General features: G+C 49.8%; 1 protein-coding gene across 1 annotated transcript in view; it reads left to right on the forward strand.

The window, feature by feature from the left end:
• The window catches only part of COMP (cartilage oligomeric matrix protein), a 43,718-nt gene that overhangs the window by 17,159 nt on the left and 6,104 nt on the right, over window positions 1–20,455 (forward strand). Inside the window, exons 7-19 of the mRNA XM_083720343.1 lie at window positions 2,171–2,248; window positions 3,494–3,652; window positions 4,803–4,907; window positions 6,108–6,215; window positions 7,353–7,512; window positions 8,468–8,586; window positions 9,662–9,714; window positions 11,152–11,345; window positions 12,823–13,001; window positions 14,047–14,095; window positions 16,196–16,392; window positions 18,611–18,783; window positions 20,162–20,301. Coding sequence (XP_083576469.1) covers window positions 2,171–2,248; window positions 3,494–3,652; window positions 4,803–4,907; window positions 6,108–6,215; window positions 7,353–7,512; window positions 8,468–8,586; window positions 9,662–9,714; window positions 11,152–11,345; window positions 12,823–13,001; window positions 14,047–14,095; window positions 16,196–16,392; window positions 18,611–18,783; window positions 20,162–20,301 — 1,714 coding nt within the window. The remainder of the gene's footprint in view (window positions 1–2,170; window positions 2,249–3,493; window positions 3,653–4,802; window positions 4,908–6,107; window positions 6,216–7,352; window positions 7,513–8,467; window positions 8,587–9,661; window positions 9,715–11,151; window positions 11,346–12,822; window positions 13,002–14,046; window positions 14,096–16,195; window positions 16,393–18,610; window positions 18,784–20,161; window positions 20,302–20,455) is intronic.

Raw genomic sequence — 20,455 nt, forward strand, 5'->3', positions numbered from 1 at the left:
TTCTGCTCTCTGATCGGGGTGGTGAGCACAGCTGTGGAAAGAGAAGGGGGGTGGAACAGGGTTCTTCCCAGTTTTCCATTTCTTTGCCATTCCTTGAAGTCAGGGCCAGGCAGCCTGTTTATGCTCCAGAGGCCTGCAGGCTGGAGGGCTGGTAGGAACAGGGATGGAAGAAGGCATTGCCTACTGTTCCGCCCAACATCCTGTTTCTCTTCTGCTGTGGTTCGTCTCCCACCCAAGGCCGTGTCATCTGCCTCACTTGTCTTCTCTGGTGAAATTATGTAGCCTACAAGAATAAATAATAATAATAATAACAACAACAACTTTTTATTTATACCCCGCCCTTCCCAGTTCAAAAACCAGGCTCAGGGCAGCTAACAACAAATTAAAAACACTTAATTGTAAATGCAGCATAAAATACAGTATAAAAACATGAATAACAATAAAATTCAAAGTTCAGAAATCAATTTAGGGGAAATCCATCTAATAAACATTAGATAGTCCCCAGGGCTAGCTGGCTGAATTGGTCCCACTTGGGCCAGTGAGGAGGAGGCCAGGGGAGAATTAGCTGTGGGATCTCAGAGCGGGTGATCTTCATAAAAAGGGAGGGAAGAGAAGGGAAATAAAAGATCAGGCTGAATTCGAATTAAAGGCCAGGCAAAATAGCTCTGTCTTACAGGCCCTGCGGAAGGAGGTTACCGTATTTTTTGCCCCATAAGACGCACTTTTCCCCCTCCAAAAATGAAGGGGAAATCTCGCTCTCCAGGCTTCAGGAAGACATCCGCAGCCTGGGCAGCCCTGCAGGAGGTCCGGCAGGGATGTCTAGGCTGCGGATAGCAGCCTGCTTCCTGGAGCGTCGGGCGCCCTGAAAGCAGAGCGCCCGGCGCTTCGGGAGCACATCCGCAGCGTGGGGAGCCCTGCAGGGGTTCCCCGCAGGGCTCCCCACGCTGCGGATAGCAGCCTGCCGCCCGGCGGGCGGAGCGCCCTGCCGGACAGACATCCGCAGCGTGGGGAGCCCTGCAGGGGTTCCCCGCAGGGCTCCCCACGCTGCGGATAGCAGCCTGCGCCTGAGGCAGACATCGGCCAGCCCCACAAACTCAGGGAGGCGCAGCGCCGTTCCTCGACCTGGTTCGGTTTCCCCGACCTGCTTTTGGGGGGGGGGGGGAAATAAAGGAAAAAAAAATTTCCTTTATTTCCCCCCCAAAAAACTAGGTGCGTCCTATGGGACGGAGCGTCCTATGGGACGAAAAATACGGTAAATCTTGCAGGGCCCTGGTCTCCTGGGACAGAGCATTCCAGCAGGTCGGAGCCATCACTGAGAAGGCCCTGTCCCTGGTGGAGGATAGTCTGACTTCCATAGGGCCTGGGGCCTCTAAACTATGGTTATTCATGGACCTTCATGTCTTCTGCAGGGCAGACCAGGAGAGGCGGTCCCGTAAATACGAGGGCCCGAAGCCACAATCCATTTGCCATTGCATTATTACAACCCCATTCATTTCAAAGAGAATGGGGATGGGTGTATGAAATCAGTTATGAATCGTTTGTGAGCTGACAGTAGAAAACGACAGCAAATACCATATTTCCCAGGTTGATTTTGGTTCCGGGGTGAATAAATGGATACTAGCAATTTCTGCTTCTTTTTCCATTTTTGATGCTGTGCTGCAGAGCAGCTGCAGGGGTCCTGGCTCTGGGTTCTAGTCCTGGCAGTGCCTCTATACAAGGCCGCTCAGTTCCAAGCATACCTCTGGTCCCTCTTCACCCAGTATCTTCACCCTAGCACTTGGTCCAATTACTTACTGAAGCCCTTTTGGTATGCAGAGTGAGCAGCGTTTAAGCTGGCAAATCTCCCTTAGAGAGCAGACTTTACCTATTGCGGCCACACATGCAGAGATGCAAGGAAGGAGTTGCTTATTGCGGGCCAAGTCTGTGTTTCGTCGTGGGGCTATTGACCCTCCCAAATACTTGACCACCCAAAAATGCCTTTGAAACAGCAAAAAGGTCTTGCGGCACCTCTGAGGACAGATTTATTACTGCAGAAACTCAGGCCCCATCCCAGAAGCTTTTGACATAATAAACGTGTTGGCCCTTAAAGTTGCCACAACAGGACACTCCGCTGGTTTTTGCTGCCAGGTAAACAGGCACCAATCTCCCCTCTCTGTTCTTTCCTGCGCAGGTCTGCAATGATGTCAACGAGTGCGAGACAGGGATGGCCAAATCCTGTGTCCCCAATTCCATCTGCATCAACACTCGGGTAATTATTGGCAGTTGCCTCAGACCAGACCTTCCTTCTGTCCCACCGCAAAAGCCAACCATCACCCCTCCTTTCAACAAAAGGGGAAGCAGCGCAAGATGTTAGATTCCTGACTAATGTATTTTAGTTTCGCTGCAGACCATTATCCCGAGAGAGCCTGGCTCTGTCTATCCCATTTAAATTATGCCAGGTAGCAGCTAGATGCATCAACAGTTGCTCATTCATGTTTAGAGGTGCAAATGGCACCCACCTTGGGGTGCCCAGCCCACCAAAAGCAAAGGAAAAAGACCTGTATTTGCACACTGAGAAACCCGTTGAAAGCAAGACGAAGCACACGGTGTGATAGGAATTTTGAGGCCTTAGATATATGTTAAATGTTCATAAATGTACCAACCAAGCACGTACATAGATCAGCACAGCAAGACCGACCTGGAACCATTTTTTATTCCCAAATTGACCAAATGTTTTCCCTGCAAGGAAGGGAGGGGGGTCAGGAAACCTCCCCCTTGTCTCTTTCCTCACAAATCCTGTCTTAAGCGCACATTTAAGATATGAATAGGGTGTGAGCCTGTGACATGGCCCAGGGACTAAGTATTTATCATTACAAAAGACTGGCCAGGCTCCCCAGGCAATCCAATCAAGTGGCCATTAAACAGGTAACCTGTCAGACGAGATAAACAATGCACTCAGATTTCTGCTGTAGACCGCCTTTTCTGTGATGTAGGTATGATGTATCTGGGGGTGGTCTTAGGTTACACCCCTTCTGTGATGTATGTATGATGTATGGAGGGGTGGTCTTGAGCTCCAGGGCAGGGAATTTAAAATGTCTATATAAGGGCAGGCACACCTTGGTTCTGGGGTCCTCCTCCCTCCTGCATGTGGTGAGTGAGGACCCTGTTGCAACAGATCAATAAAGATCAGGCTTACTAGCTACTTTGCTTCTCAATATTCTCTGGTTGGCCTCTGTTATTTTCTCCTACCAATAGGGAACCTATGTAAGGACTCTATATGGGCTCTTGGATCTCCCATAAGAGATAAAAGGGCAGATTTTTGTTTACAACAACGGAACACAAAGGCCTGTGTTTCCCAAAAGCAAGGATGTCCCAAGATCGGCGGAAGGGAAAGATAAAGCACCACGAAACAGCAGGGCAGGTTTTGCGCATCCAGGGAGGCGAGAGGACATCCTTTCGGCTGCTTGGCCATCCCTGCAAATGCCCCCACTGCAAACTGTTTCTTCTCCCTCAGGGCTCCTACAAGTGTGGGGCGTGCAAGCCTGGCTTCACAGGGGACCAGGTTTCCGGCTGCCGCAGCAAGATGGAGAGAAGGTGTCCCAACGGAGATCTCAGCCCGTGCCACGAGAAAGCGGACTGCATTGTGGAACGCGATGGAACACTCAGCTGTGTGGTGAGTTCAAAGCCTCCTTTGGGCTCCTCCTCCTCCTCTTCCTCACGTTCCTCCCCAAACATCTCCAGATCTACCAATGGGGAAGCTGCAAAGTTCTGCAGACTAGAGGAGATTGAGGTGGCTGGTGTGTTTTTCTCCCCCTGCTCACCCTTAGAAATGTGAATTTCAGGCTTCTGCACGTCCGGAATACAGTAAACAGAAAAGCGAATACTCCATCCAAAACCATTTCTAAATATTTCCCTCACCAAATTGGGGGGGAGGGGTCTCACTGATTCAAAAGAACAACAAAATAGGCCTGTTCTAAAACTGATGCTTTAAGATTCAGAATGTATGAATTTTTTGCAGTTAGAACAGCCAAGTTTTCTACAGCTCAAAGCCTTTGTTTTGTTTAGTCTCTTTTGCCCCCTAGCGGCCGGACGGTCAGACACATGCACCTCCAGAAATTAATACCCTCCCTTCGCTCACACCTTAATCTGTGTTGATTTAAGGGGGGACCTTTGCGCAGCACTGAACCTTTTTGTTCTTGCTGCTGTGCGTGAAAATGCATTGTGTTGATTCAAAACCGCACAATGTTTCAGGAAATTGCTTACACACACACAAAAAAAAAAATGTGATAAGGCAAAGTTAAAGGATGCATGGCGACTTTACTGGAAAACAAGTTGTTAAAATAATAATAATAAACTCATGAATTGGAAGAGCTGCAAAAAGATTCCATTGAGCACATGGATTGATAATATGGACAGACTAGCTACATATGGACAAACTGCATGTCGACGCAAATTAAGAATGGATAAATGTGAAGAAATCTGGAATTAATATTTAAGCGATAAGGTGGACAGCGGTGGGACGTAGGGGGAGGAGAGAGAGGTGGGGAAATATTGTTAAAAAGGCATAGTCATAGGTATATCAGTCTTCAAATCTGAATTGTTAATGTTCTTAGTGTTATTATGGTTTTTGTTGTATGTGTCTTTTGCGGTTGTTGTCTGTATTGAAAAAATGATTAAATAAATTTAATAATAATAATAATAATAATAATAATAATAATAATAATAAATGTGTGCAGAAGTGTGGTGAAGACTAGAAAAGTGAGGAACCAATGTTAGCAGGTCTGTCTTCCTTGGTTAATGCTTCTACCACTCTCTGCTTGCAGTGCATCGTTGGGTGGGCCGGTAATGGCTTCATCTGCGGCAAAGACACTGACATTGATGGCTTTCCCGACGAGAAGCTTCGCTGCACAGACAAGAAGTGCCGCAAGGTAAGAAGAGACGCTCAGCGCCCAAGGCCTCTCCACCCTGGACTATGCCTCTCCTTGTCTGAGCGCAGCCTAGGCAGACTTAAGAGTTCCATTCCTTTTACTCTTGTAAAGGGGTAAAGGAGTATTGGGAAATGATCCATAATGAGTTGGAAAAAATGATTAAAAGTGCTTTCCCTCCCCCTCAAAAAAACCCCCAGAGTCCTTTCTGTTAGGGATTATTCAGACTGAAATTCCCAGGTGTCAAAAATGGTTATTTATGTCTGCCACTACTGCGACCCGTGTTTTGCTAGCCCCAAAAAATGGAAAACGAGCGAGGTCCCAACCAAAGAAGAAGGGCAACTTAAGTTGACAGAATACACGCAGCTTGCAGACTTAATATATAGAATAAGAGAACAAGAAGAATGTACATTTAGAGAAGACTGGAAAACATTTCTTGAATATATGGGAAATAACTGTGTACAGCTGAAAATGCTGGCAGCATTAAGATGAATTCAACAGTGTAAATAAGTTTTGATGGGTGTAATAATGGAATACTGAATGGTATAGTTTTGTAAAATATGCAGGGATTTGTGATATGCAAAATGAACCATGGAAAGAGAAGAGGGGAAGCCGTTGATATCTTAAGGATGTAAAAATGAGTACTTTAAATTGTTATACAGTCACACCTCGGGTTACAGACACCTCGGGCGCACAACACCGAACCTGGAAGTACCAGAATGGGTTACATCCGGGTTTCGGCACTTGCGCACATGCAGAAGCGCTAAATTGCGCTTTGCACATGCGCAGAAGCACCGAATTGCAACCCGCGCATGCGCTGACGCAGCGCTGTGGGTTGTGGACACTGCGGGTTGCAGGCGTGCTTCCCTCACGGATCGCGTTCGCAACCCAAGCGTCCACTGTGTGTGTGTGTGTGTGTGTGTGTGTGTGTGAATGAATGAGTTGGATTCCAAGTTAAGGGAAGTCCGTGTGGTGACTTTGGTCAAGCAACTCAAACTCAAACCGCGTTGCTGTGGTTATTATTATTATTTTTTTAAAAAAAGATAAAGTCACAAGTTAACTATGAAACGGAGGAAAAACACAGAGGAACACCACCTTGCTGGTCAAAGAAAGGGAAAGGATGTAAGCCCTGACCGGCAGCTCCCCGTAAGGCACACACGCACGCAAACACCTTAAAAGCCTAACCGTTGTCTCCCTTTCCAGGATAACTGTGTGACTGTCCCCAACTCCGGGCAAGAGGATGCGGACAGAGATGGAATAGGAGACGCCTGCGATGACGACGCCGACGGCGATGGGATAATAAACACCGAGGTTTGAACTCCTGTCTTGGCTGCACGTCAAGCAGACAAGCGCCATTCCGTTTTTGCTTTCAGGACCAAGGAAAGCTGTCTTTTCCAAGTTGAGCACAACAGAGAGGGCAGTTTCCAATAAGAAACGCAATTGCATGTGTGCGTTAAAATCGGAAACCTTGTTGTTGGTGAAGGCTGCTGGGAATGGTAGTTGTGTGAAGGGTGAACTAGGTGGGGGGAGAGGTGTGCTTTAAATGTATGGTATTTTTTATGAAGCTTGGATTGCTGGGTTGCCTCCAGTGAAGTTCTGCTCAGGCTAAACCCTCTGAAATGAATGCTTGGAGGAAGGGTAGAGGAAGGAGAATGCTGCCTGCTCAAGAGACGTACATTTCCAAGCACAATTCAAAGTGTTGGTGCTGACCTTGAAAGCCCTAAATAGCCTCAGCCCAGTATACCTGAAAGAGCATCTCCACCCCCATCGTTCTGCCCAGACACTGAGGTCCAGCGCCGAGGGCCTTCTGGCGGTTCCCTTGTTGTGAGAAGCCAAGTTACAGGGAACCAGGCAGAGGGCCTTCTCGGTGGTGGCGCCCTCCCTGTGGAACGCCCTCCCACCAGATGTCAAAGAGAAAAACAACTACCAGGCTTTTAGATGACATCTGAAGGCAGTCCTGTTTAGGGAAGCTTTTAATGTTTAACAGACCACTGTATATCAATACTTTGTTGGAAGCCGCCCAGAGTGGCTGGGGAAACCCAGATAGATAGGCGGGATATAAATAATAATACAGTGGTACCTCAGGTTACATACACTTCAGGTTACAGACGCTTCAGGTTACAGACTCCACTAACCCAGAAATAGTGCTTCAGGTTAAGAACTTTGCTTCAGGACGAGAACAGAAATTGTGCTCCGGTGGCGCGGCAGCAGCAGGAGGCCCCATTAGCTAAAGTGGTGCTTCAGGTAAAGAACAGTTTCAGGTTAAGAATGGACCTCCAGAACGAATTAAGTACTTAACCTGAGGTACCACTGTAAATTTATTATTATTATTATTATTATTATTATTAGAGACAGGCTCAGGGTTCCAGTCCAGCAGCAAACTCTCGCCCTACCGTATCTCTTTGGCCCCCTCCCCTGACTCACCCCTCCTCTCCTCTCCCCACCCAGGACAACTGCGTATTTGTCCGCAACTCAGACCAGCGCAACAGCGACCAGGACAACTTTGGCGACGCCTGTGACAACTGCCGGAATGTGAAGAACAACGACCAGCGAGACAGTGATGGAGACGGCCGGGGGGACTTGTGTGACGATGACATGGACGGAGACAGTGAGTGTCTGTGGGGCCCCCGAGCGATTTCAAAGACAGAGGAGCTGAAGAGCAGGATAGATGATGATGAGCGGGTGGATTAACAGCAATAATAGTCACAAATTATTATGGTGATGAACATAAGAGCAGGCCTCCTAGATCGGGCCAACCTCTTCTCACAGTGGCCAAATACCCCACAGAGCCTAGAAATAGAGATAGACTGGCTCTGGAACTGGAGGTTCTGCAAGAATGTAAGAAGAGCCTGAGTGCCAGATCAGGCCTGAAGCAGGAAAAGACAATCGTAGCTGCTCCGTCCTAGCATCTCACAGACAACACCTGTCCTCAGACAACCCTGTCGTCATTCCACAACATGACCGAGAAAGCTCATCTCCGTTAGAGTGGAAAGATGGACCGTTTAGTCAATTAAAGCACACACCTTCTGAATTAATCAACAAAGAGACACACAACTAATTGGCCAGGAGGCTTTTTGAAAAACGTTTTATTTATTTTTAATGTAAGCTCTCAGAAGAACTGTGGATCGGGCATTCAATTTTTGTGAGAGCCAGTGTGGTGTAGTGGTTAAGAGTGGTGGACTGGTAATCTGGTGAACCAGGTTTGCGTCTCTGCACCTCCGAGCAGTGGACTCGTAATCTGGTGAACCGGGTTCGCTTCCCCGCTCCTCCACATGCAGCTGCTGGGTGACCTTGGGCCAGTCACACTTCTCTGAAGTCTTTCAGCCCCACTCACCTCACAGAGTGTTTGTTGTGGGGGAGGAAGGGAAAGGAGAATGTTAGCCGCTTTGAGACTCCTTCGGGTAGTGATAAAGCGGGATATCAAATCCAAACTCTTCTTCCTGACTTTGGCATAAGCACTGATGCCAAGAGGAGAATCCTGCCTCTCCCAGAGCTTTCCAGGCCAAGCGAGATGCCGCACCCTTGATGATGACCGTGGCTGTTTTTGCCTCCCACTTCTGCAGAGATTAAAAATGTCCTGGACAACTGTGTGAGGATCCCCAATCCAGACCAGAGGGACAGCGACGGTGACGGGGTTGGAGACGTTTGCGACAGCTGCCCCTTGATTAGCAACCCAGACCAGGTGAGCGCTTCCTGGGGAAAGGAATGAGTTGGTGGCGTGTGGTGCAAACAGGTCCTTTCCCAAGGGTGGGAGAGCAAATTGAAGGATGCCTAGAGACTGGCCTTGAAGGTGAATGTCTATGGCTTAGATCTTTCAAGAGAAGCTTTGAAATAGGGGCTGTAGGTAGACATGGTTCCCTAACCCCTGCAGTTAAGACATGGTTGGCAGATATTTTCAATGAATCCAGGAATCCTTTTTTCTTTTTGAAGTTGAGTAGCAAAAGGGAGTCAGTAGTGGGGATGCTGAGGCAAAAGACCCTGGGCCCAAGCACACGTGCATATTGTATAAAAGTGCAAAGCCCTTCTTTCGCACCCTGTGAAACATAAATGCGCAGAGTTTTTAAAAAACTGGGCAACAGCACACTGCCCACCTGTGACTCCCGAGCCTTCCCTGATCTCCTGCCCCCTTCATTGTGACAGATCGGGGGAGGCTTGGGAGTCGCGGGCGGGCAGCTGTTGCCCAGGAGGGGCGCAAGGCGCACGGTTTCTCTGCCAGGCAAGGTGCAAAGCCCTTCTTTCGCACCCTGTGAAACATAAATGTGCAGTGTTTTTAAAAAACTGGGCAACGGCCGCCTGCCTGCGACTCCTGAGCTTCCCCCAATCAGTCAAAACAAAGGGAGAAGGGGGCAGGAGATCTGTACCGCCGGACATCCCCAGTTTCCCTTTGGCAGTGGCGGCGGCAGCAGTCAGCAGCCCAGAGCCAGCCTGGTAGCGCAGTTGGCTCTGGCTGGCTTCAGGAGCTGCTTGCTGCCGTGGCACCCGCCATTTTTCCTCACTGGAAGTCTCCATATGTGTTGTTGCCGAGGCTGCCGCTGCCGCTGCCACATTTCCCAGGGACAGATTTGCAAATCTGGGGACATTCCGGGGACAGAATTTGTCCAGGGACAAATTTGCAAATCCGGGGACTGTCCCCTGTAACCGGGGACATCTGGTAACCCTAAGTTAAGAGTTGCAGATTTCAAAGTCTTGTTTTGCTCCTGTAAACTTTTTTATTTTATTTTAAGCAAATAATGCAGCTGTTGCTTCCTGTTCTTTAGAAAGACACTGACCACGATCTCGTCGGGGACCTGTGTGATACCAACCAAGACCGGTAAGTTATAGAAATGGCTCGTCTCGTTTCACCTGTTGGGGGGTAGGAGCTAGGGAGCACCTGCAGGAGTTGTTTTGCGGAACTGCCACAGTCCTGAGACCTATTATGACACCCAAGAGCAACTGAGAGAGAATAATTATCTCCCCTCAGGGTAGCACACGCCACTGGATTTGTGCCATAATGGCCTCTTCTGACAGGCAGAGCACCCAGAGCAGGGAGTCATACAGAGATGCGACAGTCAGACGCCTTCAAGGGCACTTAGTTCTACTACATCTTAAGATCCGATTGCACCCAACCTGGCAGATTGGATGGATGGAGGACAGGAGAGCGGGGGATGGTTGAAGGACAACATTAGCTCATGCAGAGATACAGCAGGCAGCCTCCTGTGGAGCGTATGGTCCGGATTCACCTTGAAAGAAACCTGGAGTCAGGGCTGGAGCTCAGCCGAGGAATTTCAGAGCTGGGAATCGGTTTACTTTCTTTATTTTTTCAAAAAATTCTTTATTAATTTTCACAAAATTATAAACGAACAAAACACACAAACAAACATAAATCATAACCTTGTTAAAATCACACACTAACATTGTTAAGCGACTTCCTCGCTTCCCCTTGGTTGAATTTCCATGCAGATCCTTATAACCGGCTTTACAAATCCTAATTCTTATATACTGAACTTAGTCCATTCACATCCTTATATCTTTTCAATTCAAAATTGTACATGTTAAACATCACTTAACTTATATAAATTCCTAAGCCAATCTGTTGCCTGCAAGCTATTTCCAATTAGTTTAACTTAACAAATTTAGCTAAATAATCGTTGAATTTTGTCCATTCTTCCTGAGGGAATCGGTTTACTTTAAAGGGACCTGTTAAAAAAGAGACATAGAAAGAGACTTAGGTAAAGGGTAAAGGGACCCCTGACCATTAGGTCCAGTCGTGGCCGACTCTGGGGTTGTGGCGCTCATCTCGCTTTATTGGCCGAGGGTGCCGGTGTACAGCTTCTGGGTCATGTGGCCAGCATGACTAAGCCGCTTCTGGCGAACCAGAGCAGCGCACGGAAATGCCGTTTACCTTCCCGCCGGAGTGGTACCCATTTATCTACTTGCACTTTGATGTGCTTTTGAACTGCTAGGTGGGCAGGAGCAGGGACCGAGCAACGGGAGCTCACCCCATCGCGGGGATTCGAACTGCCGACTTTCTGATCATCAAGTCCTAGGCTCTGTGGTTTAACCCACAGCGCCACCCGCGTCCCTAGAAAGAGACCTAGACACTGCCAATTCCTCTTCTATCTTCTCCTTTGCTGGGTCATTGCTTGCCATCGGGTCAAAGTGGTGACCCTGAGCTTCTCATGTGGTCCAATGTTCCCTTGATCTTGAAGCCTCAGTTCCCACACGCTAAACTTGCAATCTTCCCTTCCTCTCTCTCTCTGCACAACAGGGATGGGGACGGCCACCAGGACTCCCGGGACAACTGCCCCTCGGTGCCCAACAGCTCCCAGCTGGACTCTGACCAGGACGGGATTGGGGACGAATGCGACGAGGACGACGACAACGACGGCATCCCTGACCGCAGGCCCCCCGGACCAGACAACTGCCGCTTGGTCCCTAACCCCGGCCAGGAAGACACAGACAGTAAGGAAGGAGTACTGGCCTTGCAAAAAAGAGCAGAAACCTCATCAGGCCACCTCTCTGGTTTTGTCATTGGCCACAGCCTCACCTGGAGCAGTTAGTTAGGTGCTGTCCCCTCTGGCGCTGTGGGTTAAACCACAGAAGCTAGGACTTGCCGATCAGAAGGTTGGCGGTTCAATTCCCCGTGATGGGGTGAGCTCCCGTTGACAATTCCTGCTCCTGCCAACCTAGCAGTTCGAAAGCACATCAAAGTGCAAGTAGATAAATAGGTACCACTCTGGCGGGAAGGTAAATGGCGTACTCTGGTTCGGCCAATAAAGCGAGATGAGCGCTGCAACCCCAGAGTCGGTCACTACTGGACCTAATGGTCAGGGTTCCCTTTACCTTTACCTTACCCCTCTCAGAGTACTGAAAGACTGCAAAGATGCTTCCTCAGAGGAGACTGTGGTCTCTCTTAGTATGTATGGTTTTATTTACCTGAGAATAGGGCAGAGAGGCTCACAGCATTAACGCCCCAGCAGATCTTGCTTCCCCGATTGGAGGCCCAAATCCTGCACAGAGCGAGGCATCTCTCCCTCCCCGCCCCCAAGTCATCAGCAAAACTCGTACACACCCCTCTGGCCACCTGCTCTCCATCCTACGATGGTGTGGCATCCAGCCAGGTGATGTGGGAGAAGGACCACCCACACGTCTCTATGGAAACAGGGCAGCCTCTTTGGATCTGTAGAATTGCAGGTCTCAGCTGGCCTACCAAAGGCATGGCCTTGACAAAATCACTGGTTGGTCAGGATTCCTCTTATAGATTCTTACCCGCTCCCCCAACCACCACAATACAGTCATACCTCGGGATACAGACACTTCAGGTTGTTGCTTTTTTGTTGTTGTTGTTGTTACGGATGCACCGAAACCCAGAAGTACCAGAATGGGTTACTTCCGGGTTTCGGCGGTCGCGCATGTTCTGAATTGCACATTGCGCTTGCGCAGAAGCACTGAATTGCAACCTGCATGTGTGCAGACGCGCCGCTGCGGGTTGCGAACGTGCATCCCGCATGGATCACGTTCGCAACCCAAGCGTCCGCTGTATACAGGATTGGAAGCGACCCGGAGTATCGTCCAGACTGACACCCCCGCCAAACTCATAACAATAACTTTGAATCCATGAGATCCATCAACTTGCTGCTGTTGTTTTTAATTAAAAAACGATTCGCCTTCCAACTTCAGTAGCTGCCTTGAATGTTTGTGGGCAGAAGAGAGATCTAGAAATGTAAATAAATATGAAATAAGTAAAAAAAAGGGAAAGCCCCTGAATCCTAACTTTTCTTCTAGCGGCATCTGTCTGCAGGGAGGGGGGCATGTCATTTGTGACCTTCACCACCCCCACCACCCCCTGCCTGGGTCCTTCCGTGATCCAACGGGAACCCCATGGGGGGGGGGGGTTAGAGCTGCTCTTGAGGAACTGAGCCTGGTTCCCCCGCTGCAGGAGACGGCATTGGGGACGCCTGCCAGGGCGACTTCGACAAGGACCTGGTGGTCGACCGCATAGACGTCTGCCCAGAGAATGCCCAGGTGACGCTGACCGACTTCCGGGCGTTTCAGACGGTGGTGCTGGATCCCGAGGGAGATGCGCAGATCGATCCCAACTGGATCGTCCTCAACCAGGTCAGTTGGGGGCATTTACGTACCCCATTTCCTGCCGTGGTCCAAGGCGGAAGGAAAAGCTTTCCGCAGAATGCGCTTCCTTCTGTGTCCCTGTTCAGTTACACCCAGGTGTGGAGGGGGCTGTCCAGAAGAGGGGTGCGGATGTGGCCCTCCAAACGTCTCTGTCTGGCCCTGGGAACAAGTAGTAGTAATAATAATAATAATAATAATAATAATAATAATAATAATAATAATTTATTATTTATACCCCGCCCATCTGGCTGGGTTTCCCCAGCCACTCTGGGCGGCTTCCAACACAATATTAAAATACCGTAATACATCAAACATTAAAAGCTTCCCTAAACAGGGCTGCCTTCAGATGTCTTCTAAAAGTCTGGCAGTTGTTTTTCTCTTTGGCATCCAGTGGGAGGGCGCTCCACAGGGCGGGTGCCACCACTGAGAAGGCCCTCTGCCTGGTTCCTGTAGCTTTGCTTCTCGCAGGGAGGGAACCACTAGAAGGCCCTCGGAGCTGGACCTCAGCGTCCGGGCAGAATGATGGGGGTGGAGACGCTCCTTCAGATATACCGGACTGAAGCCGTTTAGGGCTTTAAAGGTCAGCACCAACACTTTGAATCGTGCTCGGAAACATACTGGGAGCCAAATCTCCAGGGGTGGCCTAGGGAGATGGATGTGAGAGAGTCCTTCCTCGGACATTTAGTTTCCAAGTTGCGTAGCTGCTAAATTTTTTGATCTACCACAGCCTTGGCTTTGAGATGCAAGCAAATTGGGACCCTGCCCCACCCAGTGTTATGTTTTCTGAACGGCTGGGAAAGCTCCCCAGCTGTTCTACACTGGATATAGCTACCAGATGGTCTTCAAAGGTGGCCCCACACCAAGCACTTTGCAGTAGTCCAGTTAGTGCTTCCAAACTACCTGTGCTTCTGGAACGATGCTCTCAGACTGAAAAAAGCACCCACTTCTTTCTTTCTTTCTTTCTTTCTTTCTTTCTTTCTTTCTTTCTTTCTTTCCTTCCTTCCTTCCCTCTCTCTCTCTCTCTCATTTGCAGGGAATGGAGATTGTTCAGACCATGAACAGCGACCCAGGTTTGGCAGTCGGTAAGTGATATTTTTCACACATAAATCCCACACCCTTTCCCCACCATTATTCATATTCTTTCACAAAGTCTTCATAAAAACCAACCACCAATAAAGAATATCAGTGAATAGCTGTGTCATCCGAACATAAATGTCATGGGCTTGTTGATAAAAGTGATTGTCGTGGACTGCTTGGATGTGGGTGAGTGGGGGGAGGCACCAGCTTGGGGGACCCCCAAGGGAAGAAGGCTCAGAGCCCAATGAGGGGTGGTGGGGTGACAGTGAGTAGTCAGAGGGAGAAGACTGGGTGGAGGGAGTGTCAGAAGCTGAAGAGGCAACAGGGTTTAGTGAGCGGGAGGAGTCTGTGGCAGAGAGCAGCTCAGAATCAGAGACAGGAGCGGAGAGGAGAGGGCACAAGAGGCAGAGATGAGGCAGGCTGCTGAAGAAGCCAGGGGGTCTCCCCCTCCTGCTGTGACCAGCTCCCCCCCCCCCCCGGTCTCCCAGAATGTGCAGAGGGCAAAGCAGAGACAGCCAAGGAGCCTCAGGTTGCAAGGGAAGAACCTGGGGAGGGGAGGGCTTAGGGAGCTGTGGGAAGGTGGGTACTTCAGTCCTCACAACTGCCGCACTGGGGCAAGACCTGCTGCTTCCCGGCGGAGTACAGGGTCAGATTTAAGGTGCTGGTTTTGACCTTTAAAGCCCTTCACAGCCTAGGACCCTCATACCTATGGGACCACCTCTCCCAGTATGCCCCACGGAGGACCTTAAGGTCCATAAATAGCAACACCCTAATGGTCCCGGGCCCTAAGGAAGTCAGATTAGCCTCAACCAGAGCCAGGGCCTTTTCAACACTGGCCCCGGCTTGGTGGAACGCTCTGTCTCATGGGACCAGGGCCCTGCAGGATCTGATTTCTTTCCGCAGGGCCTGTGAGACAGAGTTGTTCCGCCTGGCCTTTGGCTTGGAATCCGCTTGATCCCCTCCCCCTCTTTCCTTTTTCCTTTCTTCTTCTGTGATGGAACTCCTATTTGGGGCCTTCCCTGGCTTTTTTCTGGCCCATGTAGGACCAGTCTGGATAGTTGGCCTTGGTGAAGACTTGACATTTTCATCCCCCAAAAAGTCTTTGAGTTTCAGCTGAAATGAGGCTGCATTTTAATGTTGTATTTTAATCTTGTTTTTAAGTTGTATTTTAATCAATTGTTTATATACCTGGTTGTTAGCCACCCTGAGCCCGGTCTTGGCTGGGGAGGGCGGGATATAAATTATTATTATTATCATCATCATCATCATCATCATCATCATCAAGAGTTGCTGTCCTCACTGGTCTAAGCTGTTTCCTTTGAATAAAGTGTTAACGTCACTGGCATCTTGTGAGTTGGCCCTAGCACTTGCCCAGATAGTGATGTGGGACAGATGGGCCATAGCTCAGGGGTAGAATAATAATAATAATAATAATAATAATAATAATAATAATAATAATAATAATAATAATAATAATAATTTGTTATTTATACCCCACCACTCTGGGCGGCTCCCAACAGAATATTAAAATACAATAGTCTATTAAACATTAAAAGCGTCCCTAAACAGGCCTGCCTTCAGACGTCTTCTAAAAGTCTGGTAGTTCTCGTTGACATCTGGTGGAGGGGTGTTCCACAGGGCGGGCGCCACCACCGAGAAGGCCCCTCTGCCTGGTTCCCTGTAACCTCACTTCTCGCAGCGAGGGAACCACCAGAAAGTCCTTGGAGCTGGACCTCAGCGTCAAGGCAGAATGATGGGGGTGGAGACGCACCTTCAGATATACTGGGCCGAGAACACCTGCTTTGCATGCAGAAGGTCCCAGGTTCAGTCCCTGGGGGCTTCTACAGGTAGAGCTTGGAGACAACCCTTCCTAAAGCCCTGGAGAGCTGCTGCCAGTCTGTGCAGACAGTCCTGAGCTAGATGGGCCAAGGGCCTGAGACAGGATTCCCATGCTTGCAGGGGGGCCACCTCTGCCCCTCAAGGTGCTGCTGGACTGCACCTCCCCACACCTAGCCATTTGGGGGCTCCTGCTTGGCTGGCCAAGACCACCAGCCGCCCCCCGCCCCCAGATTCTGTGGCGGTGACCCCTCTCTCCCTTGCTTGAGGGTACACCGCATTCAACGGGGTCGACTTCGAGGGCACCTTCCACGTGAACACGGCCACGGACGATGACTACGCCGGCTTCATCTTCGGCTACCAGGACAGCGCCAGCTTCTACGTGGTCATGTGGAAGCAGATGGAGCAGACCTACTGGCAAGCCAACCCCTTCCGGGCTGTGGCGGAACCGGGGATCCAGCTCAAGGTAGGTAGCTAAGGAACCTTGGGGAGCCCAGACGCCACGGGCCAAGCCAGGAAAACAGGGGACGAAACTGGCCACACAAAATCTCCCATCTCGGTTTCTCCTCTCTGGCAACGAGAGCGGGGAAACAGGGATGTTTTCCCCGCCGGCTGATCTGTATCTCAGTTAAAGGTAAAGGGGCCCCTGACCGTTTGGTCCAGTCGTGGCCGACTCTGGGGTTGCGGCGCTCATCTCGCTTTATTGGCCAAGGGAGCCGGCGTACAGCTTCCGGGTCATGTGGCCAGCATGACTAAGCCACTTCTGGCGAACCACGGAAACACCATTTACCTTCCCGCCAGAGTGGTACCTATTTATCTACTTGCACTTTTGATGTGCTTTCGAACTGCTAGGTTGGCAGGAGCAGGGACTGAGCAACGGGAGCTCACTCCATCGCGGGGATTCGAACCGCCAACCTTCTGATCAGCAAGTCCTAGGCTCTGTGGTTTAACCCACAGCGCCACCCGCGTCCCATATCTCAATTGCCTTCTCCCAAATCTCGTCTGCATTTTGGCTGTTCAAGCAGTTAAGAGCCAGTTCTCCTGCAAACACAAGGCAAAGGCTCTGGCTGGCCACCAGGAAAGAGGCTAAGGCAGCCTTTGCTCCACATTTGTCCTCCAGATGTCCTAGACTACAACTCCCATCATCCCCTGCCAGGGCAGCCGTCTGCCGCCGGGGCTGATGGGACTATGGCCAAGTGCTCAAATCAGAATGGAATTCTCCTAGCAAATGGATCAGGTCATCTGGAAGATCCCCTAGGCTTTCATCACCTCAACCACATCCTTCTGCTCTTGGTAGTCTTTTTCTCTAGGAAAAGGCTTGCCTCCAGATCTCCTCAGTGTGTGTGTGTGTGTGTGTGTGTGTGTGTGTGTGTGTGTGTGTGTCATGAATGGCGTAGTTGAGATTCCTGCACTGCAGGGGGTTGGACTAAGGACCCTCTAACTCTATTATTATTAAAATTTGTATACCGCCCTCCATCCGTAGATCTCGGGGCACTTCACAACATAAAAATACAGGATAAAAAACACAAAATACATTCTGTGACAAACAGGTACTAAATGTGTTCAGATGCATTTTGACTACACTGGTTTGTTAGAATTGTTTCGCGTTCCACGACGTTTGTTTCTTTGATTTCGTAAGATTCACATGCCTGAGTGTTGAAAAGAAAACCTCAAAACCGGTTTACGAATGAAAGCGATCACCAAAAAAATGTTTACAACCATTATTTTTAAAATGCTGGAAGCCGCCTTGAATCCCAGCTTGTGAGAAAGGCGGGTTGTATACCGTATTTTTCGCTCTATAAGACACACTTTTCCCCCTCTGAAGTGCAGAGGGAGCACTCCCACCACGCTCTGGAGGCTTCGCGTTGCTTTCGCTGAAGTCGCCTGAAGCCCCCGGAGCACAGCGGGAATTCGGGCTGTGCTCCGGGGGCTTCAGGCTGCTATCCACAAGCCTTCGGAGTGCAGCGGGAGATCCCATTGCGCTCCGAAGGCTTGCGGATAGCTGCCTGAAGCCTGGAGAGCGAGAGGGGTTGGTGCACACCGGTCCCTCTTGCTCTCCAGGCTTCACTTCGCTGGAGAGGCGCTGCACAGTTTTCCCTCTCTGCGCAGCGCCCCTTCAGCGAAGCGGGAGGAGAAATGGAAGGGGCTCCGTTTCTCCTGCCGCTTCGCTGAAGGGGCGATGAGCAGAGAGGGGGAGATTTTTTTTCCCCCTGTTCTCCTCCTCCTATGGTCCGGTGTCCTATAGAGCGAAAAATACAGTGGTGCCTCGCAAGACGAAATTAATCCGTTCCGCGAGTCTCTTCATCTTGCGGTTTTTTCGTCTTGCGAAGCATGGCTATTAGCAGCTATTAGCGGCTTAGCGGCTATTAACGGCTTAACGGCTTTAAGAAAAAGGGAAAAAACTCGCAAGAACTCGCAAGACGTTTCGTCTTGCGAAGCAAGCCCACAGGGAAATTCGTCTTGCAGAACGACTCAAAAAACGGAAAACTCTTTCGTCTTGCGCGTTTTTCATCTTGCGAGGCATTCGTCTTGCGAGGTACCACTGTACAGTAAATAGAAAAGGGGCAGGTTGCTGACACTGACAGGTTGGGGGTCTCCAACCACATCTGGGTGGGGGCCTCATGGAAGCCCCCACAACCCCGCTCCTGCTTTCTGAACTTCCCTGCCCTTCCCTCCAATCCCAGGCGGTAAAGTCCAAGACGGGTCCTGGAGAATACCTCCGCAACTCCCTCTGGCACACGGGAGACACAGCCAACCAGGTCAAGCTGCTCTGGAAAGACCCTCGCAACGTCGGCTGGAAGGACAAGACCTCCTACCGCTGGTTCCTGCAGCACCGGCCCCAGGTGGGCTACATCCGGTAAGTGGCAGGGACCAGATGCGCAGGTGCGCCAGGGATGGGTGCCCGGCGGAAAAGCCTGGCTCCGTGGTAGTCCTGTGAGGCGTTCCCAAAGCAACGAAAGGATTAGACTCTGATAATAAAATACACACAGAGGCTTGAACCAGCAAGACTTTGGGAGGGGTACGTGTAATAATAATTCCTGTCCACCCCTCGACCCAGGTCGTTTTATTCACACAAAAACTTTTTACACATTGTACATAAGAACCAATCAGATTTCTAGGAATTAAGTTGTTTAAAGCTAAATTAGAAAGCATGAAAAATGTTAAGTGATCAAGTTAATTTTTGGGGTTTTTTTGAGAAAATTGATTTTGGAAAACTGTTAAAATTATTTACAGTGGTACCTCAGGTTACATATGCTTCAGGTTACATACACTTTAGGTTACCGACTCCACTAACCCAGAAATAGTGCTTAAGGTTAAGAACTTTGCTTCAGGATGAGAACAGAAATCGTGCTCCGGTGGCGCGGCAGCAGCAGGAGGCCCCATTAGCTAAAGTGGTACCTCAGGTTAAGAACAGTATCAGGTTAAGAACGGACCTTCGGAACGAATTAAGTACTTAACCCGAGGTATCACTGTATACCGTATCTTCTTGTTTTCTGTTGTCACTGAACGCAAGACACCCTGCAAAATTTATTTCAAACAAAGCAAGTGGTTATAAGCTCCCTTTTCAGTTTCCAGTTAACGTATTTGTCTTGTTTTGTGAAATGCATATTTAAAAATAAAACCAGATCAGGCAAGTTCCTAAGGTGCAAGGGGCCTTTATTTGGGGTTATTTCCAAAGAGATTTTGTGTTATTATTTCAAAAAATCATCTTGGAGGCAGGAACCTACATTGGCTCCCAGTACATTTCCGAGCACAATTCAAAGTGTTGGTGCTGACCTTGAAAGCCCTAAACGGCCTCGGTCCAGTATACCTGAAGGAGCGTCTCCACCCCCATTTTTCTGCCCGGACACTGAGGTCCAGCGCCGAGGGCCTTCTGGCGGTTCCCTCACTGCGAGAAGCCAAGTTACAGGGAACCAGGAAGAGGGCCTTCTCGGTAGTGGCGCCCGCCCTGTGGAACGCCCTCCCACCAGATGTCAAAGAGAAGAACAACTACCAGACATTTAGAAGACATCTGAAGGCAGCCCTGTTTAGGGAAGCTTTTAATGTTTGATGTATTATGGTATTTTAATATTTTGTTGGACGCTGCCCAGAGTAGCTGGGGAGGCCCGGCCAGATGGGCAGCGTATAAATATTATTATTATTTTCAAGCAGAGGCTCCTGCCTCCAAGACCCTCACATTTTTGCCACAAATGTGCTGGCATTAGAATCCTTGATGGTTTTCCTTGCCTCTCCAGGGCTCGCTTCTACGAGGGTCCTGAGCTGGTGGCCGACACAGGGGTCGTCCTGGACACCACGATGAGAGGCGGGCGCCTGGGGGTCTTCTGTTTCTCCCAGGAGAACATCATCTGGTCCAACCTGCGGTATCGCTGCAACGGTGAGCAAGCCCCACTCCCTCCCGCCCAGCCCCCCACATCTTCTCTCCCCCTCCCTGGGTGCAGCCTTCAAAGCCATGCCCATTTTAATGGCAAGGGGTGGAGCTATAACAGATTTAGTGACTGGGTTTCTCACAAAAGCAAAAAGAAAGCAAG

The sequence above is a fragment of the Podarcis gaigeae genome, assembly GCF_964106915.1.
Source record: "Podarcis gaigeae genome assembly, chromosome: 18".
Taxonomy (NCBI): Eukaryota; Metazoa; Chordata; class Lepidosauria; order Squamata; family Lacertidae; genus Podarcis; species Podarcis gaigeae.